Here is an 11,986-nt window from a genome sequence, read left to right on the forward strand (position 1 = left end):
TCAATTAACAACAATATAATTTGTCCCATGTTTATAGAACTAGCTAAGTCTTATAAACTAGTCATACTATTCTATATAATTTTATATGGATAGGGAAAATGGAATTAGCATTGAACTAGAAGGCATTCATATATTGTGAGGAAGGGATTTAGCATGGCTAATGCATTTTGTTACTTGGATAGCATGATAGGCTTCAAAGTAAGATTTGTTGGAAAGTAGGGATGGGATCAAATGGGTATGGGGTTTTTTTAATTTTTTAATTTTATTTTTCTACTAGAACCCATTACACCCATCTCTCAATGGGCTGGATATGTCCATATCCATAGGCCCCAACACACTGGACCGACCTTGGAGAGAATTTCCATCAGGAGATGAAGGCATGATTGCTTGCATTCTCACATTCATTTCATGTTATAATTTTGGGTAAGTATGCTCATATCAACAGAATTCAACATAATGAGCACAACAGGAAGATGTATACCAATTAAAAAGTATTTGATCAATTTTTCTTGAGTATCTACAAACATTTAGCGCTAACATATATTTGACCGTTAAAATAGATCTAACGACTTTAACTGAGTAACTAATGATAGTTGAATCAAATTCAACAGTCAAATTTGTGTCGCCACTAATTGTTTGTAGATACTCAAGAAAATTGATGTATGATGTCTATGTATAAGTAAAATCACAAGCACAACATTCCCTACATCAATATGGCACTATTGCCTTAAAAGTAACTAGATTGAGCTTGCAATAACTCTAGTTGCGCCAGTAATTTTGCAGTGGTTGATTTCAATCTGGAGTCACCATGCTGCGCTAGATCAATCAGCACTACCTGAGCAGACTCCGCGTATGTCACTCGGTGTTCCTCAACTCCGAATATCTTCTCCAATATCCACAGTGCTTTCTCTTGAGCCTTGATGCTCCCGGATTCGAGGACTTTTATGATGGGCTGAATTCCTGACTTTTTGGCTATGTAATTGCTTCCGTTTTCCCAAATGTCGTCGTGCAAGAGGGTTGCAAGGACACTCAGTGCGGCTTCATCCGCTTCCCTCTCATCACCTTCCAATATTTGGATTATAGGAGGGATAGCACCTGCCTTGACCAAACAAAATGTGCTTTTCACAAAGCATTTTCCATCATGAACTTCACAAACAGCATCTTGAGAAGGAGGAACGCACAACCACCTTGATTTCCTCGACTTCCTTAGAGATGATGAATTCTGTGAAAATTGAGCTAGTGACGTTGCAGCCCTGCATTTAGCAACAGGCGATCCACTCGAGAGTAACTTTACAAGCAAAGGAATTACACCTTGTTCTGCTGAATACAGTTGTAATTTCTTATCAGAAGGACTTGTGAACCGAATCAATAGACCTGTAATGCTTTCTGCTAACCAGCATGTCTCCTGTGTTACAACTTCGGATCTTGGATTCATTATGGATACCATTATCGGTACCAAATTCTCTCTCTTTAATAACTCCGTCACCTTCTTGTCACTAATGGGAAGATGGCTAAGTATGCCAATTGCAGCAGCTTTTTCACTGTCAGATGTTGATGTTGAGATGATATTGATGATTCTTCTGATATAGGTTTCTCCTAGTTGGTCTGTCAACTCTTCTGTTAAATCTTTTGAAAGAGTGTAAAACAAATTCAAGGCACTGCTCCTGATTTGAATGTTGGTTTCCATCAGGAAGGGTAGGAGAAGCTGAACGGCACCATTTTCTTTCATCCTTCTTCTAACTTTTCCTGCTCTGGAATGAGAGGCAATGCTATTAAGTGCTTGTAATAGGTGATTTTGAATTACCGGACTGGTGAGATTTAAAAGTGAGAGCATCTGCTGAGCCACATTTGAGTTCACAAGAATAGATTCTGATTGAGCAATCCTTGCAAGAATTGCTGATGCGGGCTCCCGAAGAGTCATCAGTACTGATGTCACAGAAAAAAGGAGCTGAAGCAAGGATGCTACGATGCCTGAACTGATCAACCGCTGGATATTTTCTGTCAGGTTTGACAGATTTTTCAAGGCACTTAAAGCAGATAATTTGGCTTCGAGCTTGCCTACACTAAACATTCTGACAAGGGGTTCAATCGCACCATTTTCCCCGAGGGAAGCTCTACTTTGATCTGTGAGCTCCATCCTTGAGAGTGCTGTTGCCATCAGGATCTTACTCATGTCCGAACCTGCAAAGACATGATATGGATAGTTTGTTAAGTGCCCCGGAATTTGCAGGATGGTGGAGGTTAAACCTTACCAACAAGAAAATGGAGGTTAAAATACCATGATCTCTGTAATGTTCATTGACAAAACAAAGTTGATCTATACAAAGACACATTTATGTGCTGAATGCCTCAGCTGTATCACTGTAAGATGTATTACAACGAAATTGTATCCTACTAAATTTGCCGGTTCAGCTTGAACGCTAAGACCATAAACGGGAGGTCAAATCCAAATTCGAGGTGAACTGTGATTATCGTTTGGCTAATACCCTGATTGAAATTAAGCATATGAAAAACAAAAAAAAAAAAAAAACTAATTTCACTCAGCTATAAACCACAGATTCAAGCAAATTACACAAATAATCAGTTTTTCAGGGTTACAGTTTTAGATTCTACTGCCCTGTGGTTAGATAATCATCAAAACAAAAGGAGCTGCAAAAGTGAGAGGAAGCTTTGCATCACCTTCTTTTAGGTACTGCACTAGCGGCTCAAAGTAACCGGCCTCTGCCATATGAAGTGCATTCTGAGTATTGCTAGACAATGCATTCAACAACTTCCCTGCGTAATGTGAGGCGACACGATCATCCCCATTTAACAAGGCAACCAACATAACTATACACCCTTGAATCCGCCCAAGCCGGCGCCTGACTGACTGAAGATCCGAGAGATACAGCAACAACCCCACAGCTTCTTTCCTTTCTTCTTCATCTCGTACCAATGATTTCACGATCGCAGATAAAAAACCAACGTCTGCCATTTTCTCCTGCACACTACTTTATAAAGTGAGATAACAAATTCACATGGAAATCATAAATTTAAAATCAAGATTGATATGAACACAAAAAGAAGAAATTACCTTATTATCAGCATTATCTGAAGCAAGGCTGCTTAACAATCGAATAATACATAGCCGATTATCTGAATCACTCGAACTCAACCGATTAAACAGAATCGGAATAACACCTTCATTAGTAATCCATTCATCTCCAACCCTTTTGTCTCCAATCAAATCATTCAATTCCAAAAGTGCAAATTTAAGCTGTTCATCATCACCATACTTAATTTGCAAAGAAACATCATCAATACCAAAAGAAACCCTTTTCTCCTCCTGTATTTCCTCTTCCACCTCCACTTCCATTTCCAACTCACTAACAAGACCAGAACCATAACTAGTGCTCGCAAACGAACTCACATCGAACCGTGTACTTATCAAATCCTTGTGTAAGCCCCCAATCTTGTGCTTCAAATCTGCAGACACTTCTAGACTTGCCAAGAGTACTAACCCTAATGATCTCCCAAGATCATGAACTACATCCTCAACTTGTCTAACAAATGATTTTGTCTCTTGGGTTTTCAGCAAAGCCTTGGCTCTCTTGAGCTCTGACCCAAGAGACTCAACAGCTTTTCTCACTGGTTGGTGATTAAAAAACTTGGTATTCTCCATTAATCCATCAAGAATTGGAGCTAATTTCCCAACCAAGATTACAAATTCAGTCACCACTTCTCTTTGGGCTTCTGAGTTTTGAGCTAAAGAACTCACCTCAATCACCAATGCTTTAATCTCCATCACAAGTTCTCTAAAACCTCTCTTCTCCTCCATATTCTTCCTCTCTCCTCACTGCAAAGAAACAGAGCAAATTAACAAGGATACACCCAAGAGAGAGATTTGTGACGCTACAGACTGTTCGAATGGTTGAAATATATAAACGAATGGGAACACAGAGAAGATACAAGGAAAAAGTATTGAAATCGACTTGCAAAGGTAAAAAGACTTGAAATGTTGATTTCTTGGCCGTCTTGAATGGGGAAATAGTGAATGGCAAGAAGGCTTGGAAGTTTGTAGTTTGGATTTATGTGAAGAGGTATCAAAAGGGTCAGCGTCAGTCTGCTTTGACTAGGCTGCTAATTGGTTATTAATGTAATGATAATATCTCCCCCTTCTAGTTGTTGTTCTTACACCATTGAAAGAAAATGGTGGAATGCAGGAGAAGCAGTCAAACATTGGCAATTACTTCTCCGCCTGTTTTTGGTTCTCTCATTCTTTTTCCATTTGATTGCTTTGTTGGTTTTGTTATACTATAATTGTATTCTTTACAAAAAAATAATTATATAATATATATATATATATATATATGTTTTTTTTAAAGAAATACGTCATTGAGGTTTATGTTTGCATCAAACCGCCGGAGCTTTATAAACTTTAATGTGGCTTTGAATGTGTAAAGGGGAGCTTGTGAGGTTTCGTGGGTCAACCGCTACGTGTGTGGCTGCTTTACTAAGAGATTTTTCAGTGTGACCATTACACGAAATGATACATCACGTGTTTCTATATAAATGATGAGATATGTGTATTAAAAGGTTAATAACTTAAAACTTTAAATTTTTCACTATGTACATAAAAACATGTGATGTATTATTCATGTTCCCGTCATAACTAAAAATTTCTCGCTTTACAGAGTAGTTTACTAGAAAGAATCCAAATATCTGGTTGGTAAATATTCTATGGGAACTTGTGAATTCGTTACTTTGAGTTTTGACAAATTGCTTTGATTCTCATTTCTTTCACTTTAGCAATTGAGAAATGTTAAGGAGACTCAAAAAATCAACTCATGTTTTTAATACAATATTTCATAATATTGGTATAGAAATTGACGTTATATTGTGATATGACAGATAATCCATGAAGAGTCATCTTAACATCTCTCTTAGTAATTTGAGAAATACTAAAAGCATCTCTAAATGAGATGTCAAATATAATATGTCAAAATTTAATTTGATGGCTAATGTGGCCAATTGAATACAAAGTTAAATATTTTCTTTTCCGATGAATAAGTCAAATATTTATTTTGTTATTATATTGAGCCTATAGTTCGTTTGGCCAAAAAAAAAAAAAAAAAAAAGAAAAAAAAAACGTTACATTAACTATTAAAAAATAGTTAAAATTGATTTTAGTTTTTATTCTATTGTTAAATTAAATATTTTTTACTGCTTCTTTGTTTGTTGTTAAAAAAGATAGCTAGAAGGTAAAGAGTCAAATGACTTAACTGCCACATCATATATAACATCTCCATTGGAGAACACCTGAATGACTTTTAGTCCTATTTAGCATATTTGACATCTCCTTTGTTGATGGTGACTCTCTCAAAATGTGATTCTCCGAGAACTCTTTGCTATTTGATGTTTTTGACGTAATATTTTATAATGTTTTCATGAAAATTGACCTAAAACTATAAGGTGATATAAAATCTAGGAGAGTCTCCTCAGCACTTTCCTTGTAATTTTACTGTTTTGAACTATTTTTGAGTTGGGAAAAGTGGAAAACTCAGTCTATTCTCTCTACTACTTTGATTTGGGTGTTTAGCTTTCATAATTGCATGAACCTTAAATTGTTTACATGGCATTCACATGTGCCACTTGTGATGTGATGCCACTTGTGAATGTGTTGACTTTTTGTTTTTGACAAGTGGATATTTTATAAAGAAAAGCCGATAAGGTTCTTATTTTTTAGAGAGTCTTTATAAACTCTCCGCCACTTAATATTTTCAGCACAATTCTCATGCTAACATTATAAAATATTATTTTAAAAATTTAAGATGATAGAAAATCTAAGAAGATTCTCACTCTAAAAGAATGTCCTTAGCATTTCTTGATTTTATATTTATTCTTTAAGAAATCTCAACCGTAGTAATGAGAGTTTTATTGAATCAAGAAAAAAAAAATATTTGAGCAGTGTCGACTATGGTGAGCAAGCTGTTGATTGACCACCATGCCCATTAACAAGTTATATATTTTATACAATATTAATATATAAGGAGGATGATTTCAATTAGACTGTAACACAAGAGTCGAGGACGTTGCATTGACCCACGAACCTAACTATTACATATACTTGTATGTGATTATGCTGAATTTATGTTCAGAAAGGGGAAAGTGGACTACTGAGAAAACATATAGGAAACCCTAACCTACGTCAAGAAGGACATTATACTATGAATCCACCATTTCTGGAAGACGCGCTCATTTTCTCTGACTTCTAAATGTTTCGGGGAATGAAGTCGTTACTCATTCCAGACCATCTGGACCATCAACACCCTCCTCTTTTACAGAGGATTCGTTTGGCGTGCGGGTCCTCTTCGAACCTTTCTCAAATCTGAAACAACGGGGGAAATCTCGGTAAATCGAGGGGAAGCATGAGCCTATGGTCACATGAGCTTTCAAAAGCCCGGTCCGGATCTAAACGATTTTTTATCTATGTCTCATGTTTTTCAGCTTTAGCAGGATCCAGATAAAGATAGACCCATCTACCAATTTTGAGCGGCAACATCAATCAAACATAATAGGCTTAAGAGAAGAGCCGGTTTTCATCATAACGTGTTACAACAATATGTATATAAGTTTTGTCCCGTCCAACCACTTTATTGTTCACTTCTATTACACGTGGTTGACTAATAAATTCTCTTTTCCAATTTTGTCATACTTTGTTTTTAATGGAAAAAAACAATCTTTTTTTTTTCTTTCTTTTTTATAAAAGAATGGTAATGAATTAGGTGAGTCCAACTATGCATAAGACTTGGTTGTCGAATTACAATAGTAGTCTTACTCTCTAAATCTGGACAACACTATTGAAAAGAACCAGAACCCAGAAATAGTCAGTAATTACGAAGCAAGCTACTTTTTCCCACTCATAATGATTAAAACCCCTTGATAGAATAACTGCGTCCCCTATCTAAGTTGAAATCTCCCTACTCATTAATGAAAAACTATACATGCACTAAAGCATACGCACAAGATAACAAGCAAGTAGCATAATTCTAGAGAGTAAGGAGTTATTCTCGAAGTTTGACTAATTGTTTCTTATGGCAGTCGCTCAATTTCTAGAAGATCTGCTTTTAAAAGACTCAATACATATTCTAGATACTATTGTGATTTGATTTTAGGTGCTTTACTTTCGAACTTGAATTTCAAATTGTTTGTAGAGCGTTCGCGTGTATCACCCAAATATGACAAATTTCGTTTGGACTTTCTTCGCATTATTATTGTGTGAAATGTAAAGGTTTGAATGAAAAGTATGAAAGTTTGGATTACACCATGGAGTAAGGTAAGGGATTAGAATTCAAACCGATTCCGTGTTCAATTTATTTCAATACTAAATGGAGTCCCCACACTAAATTGTTTTGAAACTTTGGACTAAATTTTCCAATTAGTTACTTCCATGCATGCATGTCCCAAATACTATTTATATTGATGATTTTATAGGCTTGAGGTTTCTTTAAGGGTTGTCGGGACTTGATTCTGAATAAAATGGGACCATGTATTTGTTATGCGTATATATATATGTATAAAACACGGCATTTGGCGTGCAACACTTCATGGGCTATAGACATGCTTGCAACACTAACGTGGTGGTTAGTCTGCTACTTTGGTGGTGAATGAATTGACACATGTATTTGTTGTACTTATTGGTTCTTCACGAAATGGAGAATATGAGTGTTCTTGTGTTTTGTATTAGTTTTTGCTAGATACCCTTCTGGGTTTCTCCAAAGACTTGAACTTGCTTCTTTTTTCTAGCTTACATTTTTAAGAATGAGTCTAGTATTTATAAGTAAGTGATCGAGTCTTTGTATCCTCAATATGAATCCGTAATTTGTGGGAGTGAGTTTTATTTAGTTTAATTCAAGCTAATTGATTTAATTTAGTTTTTGATTAAATCGAAATATTTGGTTTAAGGAATTAACCCATGATTGAAAATTTTGGACCAAGGTTGATTTGCCCTCTTCTTAGACTTGCTGTGCTTTGTTTACGGAGCTTCAAATATTGGCAAGTGTTACTTCTAATAGCCCACTTTGCTCGATGAGTCAGGTGCCACATGTGTTGTGTAGGATCCGTGATTTTTTTTTTTTCTTCAAGTACATCGATATTTTTATATTAAGGAGATAGGGAGTTCGGCTAAGCCACACAATGGCCAGTCTAATTTGGTATCAAATTCGTCATCCACGATATTCGAACCTAAGACCTCCCACTTTTATATGAATAGAAATACCACTAAATCGTAATACTGGATAGCTTACTAGTCAAATGGACCAGTGAGCTTTTACTAGTCAAATGATCAAATTTTATTGACCATCGCAATTCCGATGTCAACACTCATCTTATCAACCTTTTCTTTTACAAACTCTCAAATAATCTCCTTTAATTATGAGATCCCTCAAATAATTTTATTTTTCTCAAATAATTTTATTTGAGGGACACCTTTACAGGAATCACCTCACATTGTTTTTTCAATAATCCGAGCCCTTTTAAAAAAAAAATATCTTTTCTTAGTTGACACGCCCCAATCTAGATATTCAAATGACACCTGGATGACAAGTGCTGGCCGACACCCAACGGTGATAAAGCTATAAGTGTGTGAAAGTGGGATATAATGGAATAAGCAATTCAAAAACTATGCAAGCAGTAACATTCACAAAGCAGATGCAATACATAACAAAACATAAGTAATTGTAATCCCATTTAAACACAAAAGAAATAGAGCATTCAACGTTCACAAATCTGAATAAAGATATGTAAATATGTTCCGAGCATACCACTACACGGAAGTTCTAGAGAAAGTAAGACATCAAGTAACAAATGATCATAAAAGGAAGCCATACTCAAGAGGAGGGATGCAAGTCACTGGTAGGGAAATGCCTTGATGCTCGGATCATACTCTTCGTCACTATGTCCTGAAGGGGCGCAAAACAGAAAAAGTGAGTGGACCATAATTTATATTAATATTAATAATACAAAAACCAATTTATTTCTGAACATACTAACCCTCTATTTTGAAAACATATATAATACTACATAATAGGTTTTTTAGAAAGCACTAGCATGCCATGAAATCATTCGTAAAACAAGCATGAGTAAAACCATGCTCAATAACGGTGCAATCATTGCCCGAAGGGAAATCCATGAATCCAATCAATATTGTACTATCTAGGGGTATCATAGTTGCCAAAAGGCAGTACATGTCCATCACCCGAATGTGAAGCTGTACGACACTGGGTTATACTAGTGAAGAAACATGGTGGCCCCATTACCCAAAGGTGAAGTTGTACAGCTCCGGGTTACCCTGGAGAAGAAAATATATACATCACACACTAACACTAGTTGTGGCTAGTGAAGCTGTCCGACACTGCTTATGGCAGTGAAGTTGGGGGTATAATATACACTACTCCATAACTGTGTCCTATGGCCATAGACATCTAACCCACTAGATAAGTACCAAAAACATACCTTGAAAATCTCATATCAAATCACCGGAGCTCAAAAGCTCAAACCTCGTCTCATAAATCCATAGTAAGTCATATCCATAAATCCATGGAATCTCATATTCGTAAACAAGAAAAATTAAACATATTCAAAATCCATAGAAATTCATATACACAATTCCAATAATTCATAACCTTTAGTAAAACGTAATTTCGATAAATTATAAATATTCCGTAAAAGCAATTTAAAGAAATCATAAATTCTCTGTAAAACATATCATAAAACATGCTCAAATCATGAAATATGAATTGCATGCTAGGCTGATATTTTATAAAAATATGTGAGTTTAGAAGGGACCTCGGGTTCCCCCACGCGTGGCCTTTTGGGCCGCTGCCCTGTAGCGGCTCTCACCTTTTCTGTTTTGCGCCCCCTCAGGACATAGCGATGAAGAGTACGACCCGAGCATCAAGGCGTGTCCCTACCAGTGACTTGCATCTGTCCTCTTGAGTATGGCTTCCTTTTATGATCATTTGTTACTTGATGTCGTACTTTCTCTAGCACTTCCGTGTAATGGTATGCTTTGAACATATTTACACATCTTTATTCAAATTTGTGACTGTTGAATGCTCTATTTTTTTGTGTTTAAATGGGATTACAGTTACTTCTGTTTTGTTCTGTGTTGCATCTGCTTTGTGAATGTTACTGCTTGCATAGTTTTTGAATTGCTTATTCTGTTATATCCCCACGGTTTCACACACTCATGGCTTTTGTCACCCTTGAATGTCGGCCAACACGTATCATCCATGTGTTGTTTGAATATCTGAGTTGGGACGTGTCATCAGTAATTTTGTTCATAAAAATTCACCCAAATTGTAAAACCATTTGGATTCAAATGTAATTATCTTGGTGGAAGCACCGCATTGCAAGCATCATCTATGAAAGAAGACTTGCCTTATCTCGGCTGAGTCGTTTCTAGGGTCATCAAACTGTTACCTCCTCCAAACCCAATGCCTATATTGTATTGAAATATGGCACAATGATGTACGACGTGAGTTGAGAAAGCACGATTCTCCCTTTAAATAAAAACATTGATCAATTTCCTTTATTTCAAATCAAAGGGTACAATGGACTCTCCCGTAAAATATAACTACAACAGAATAATACTCTTTTAAGTACTTAATGTAAAAATACTTGTTAAAAATTCTACAACGGATCTCGAGTGTATTAGTCTTTTTTTGTCAGTATAATATGACAATACTTAATATAAAAATTCGTAAACGTGCCTTGCAAATCACATAGCACGATACAGGTGTAGAGAATACCTCCTCGATAGTATAATATATATATATATATATATATATATATATATATATATATATATATATATATATATATATATATATATATATATATATAGATGCTTCTTGTAACTCCTCTAGAGTCGAAAGCGACCACCATTTGTTCATAGCCACTCATTACCCTACAATCTTTCTCGTTAGTCTTGTGACATAATACAGGTGGATGTGTATCAAACATATACTCCTCATAAATCCTGCAACACAATACAGATACATGTAGATTAAACAGGTATTTTCTCATTTTTCCAAAGAATGAGTCAAATTATTATTTTATTATATATTCTAGGTCCTATTGTTATAAAAATTGTAAGAAAATTGTGCAAATTGATCCGGGTACATCATGTGATTGGTGGATGTGAGAGCCATTTATTAAATAATTCAATTGGAAAGGATTTGATTTTGCTGTCAAAAGAAACGCCTGAGATGGGTGGCGCGCATCGGTTGGAAAAAAATTGTTGTTTTTATATTCTATTTGGCACTTTTGACATCTCTTTTGAAAATAATCTTAAGTTATAAGGCTAAACATTCACGGTGTCCTTAGCATGTATACACCCAAAGTGTCCGATGGTTATAACAATGGACTATTTGTGTGATACGGGACACAAACAAGTTGATTAACAACATGCTAAGGCTAAAACACACAATGTCCTTAGCATAATTACCCAAGGGTCTGGACGAAATAGACTCACATGGATATAATACTACACTATATATAAGGACTAGGGCCATAATATAATCAATGTATCTCAAATTGCATTGATGTGTTAGGATTCATTTTTATTTGGCACCATATTTGTTCTTTTCTTTTTGTTGAAACTTTTATTCTTCATTTAGAGGTCTCTTGCAAAATTGGGTTGATGAAGATTTTGTTCTTTGTAATTTTTTCGAATCAATAATATGAGATAATTAATGCTATTTCCCAAAAAGAAAATAGTAATTTACAAATTTTCTTTTACAAGGTTCAAACTTGAACCCCTCAAAAGCAGCAAACAAACTCGATCGGTCGCATATCCAACATATGTACGTCCAATCAGTTATATGCGTCATCTTTCACATGAAACTCCGCCACGTACCCACCAGACCTGCCAACTTCTTCACCTCTCTCTCTCTCTCTCTCTCTCTCTCTCTCTCATTTGCATGCACATCAACCCCCTCTCTCT

The 11,986-nt window shown here is 35.7% G+C and overlaps 1 protein-coding gene across 1 annotated transcript; it reads right to left on the reverse strand.

The window, feature by feature from the left end:
- Positions 1-459: 459 nt before the first annotated feature.
- On the reverse strand, positions 460-4,247 carry LOC137735135 (U-box domain-containing protein 43-like). Its single transcript, XM_068474521.1, has 3 exons — positions 3,074-4,247; positions 2,680-2,980; positions 460-2,181 (listed from the first exon to the last, which is right to left on the reverse strand). The coding sequence occupies exons 1-3, from the start codon at positions 3,815-3,817 to the stop codon at positions 728-730; spliced, it is 2,499 nt and encodes an 832-aa protein (XP_068330622.1). The 5' UTR covers positions 3,818-4,247; the 3' UTR covers positions 460-727.
- Positions 4,248-11,986: the final 7,739 nt, after the last annotated feature.

Source organism: Pyrus communis, chromosome 5 (genome assembly GCF_963583255.1).
Source record: "Pyrus communis chromosome 5, drPyrComm1.1, whole genome shotgun sequence".
NCBI lineage: Eukaryota > Viridiplantae > Streptophyta > Magnoliopsida > Rosales > Rosaceae > Pyrus > Pyrus communis.

Coding starts and splice junctions, on each gene's coding strand:
- LOC137735135 (XM_068474521.1), bottom strand. CDS start 3,817: ATGGAGGAGAAGAGAGGTTTTAGAGAACTTGTGATGGAGATTAAAGCA. Junction 2,981..3,073: donor CAGATAATGCTGATAATAAG/GTAATTTCTTCT, acceptor AGTAGTGTGCAG/GAGAAAATGGCAGACGTTGG. Junction 2,182..2,679: donor AGTGCAGTACCTAAAAGAAG/GTGATGCAAAGC, acceptor ATGTCTTTGCAG/GTTCGGACATGAGTAAGATC.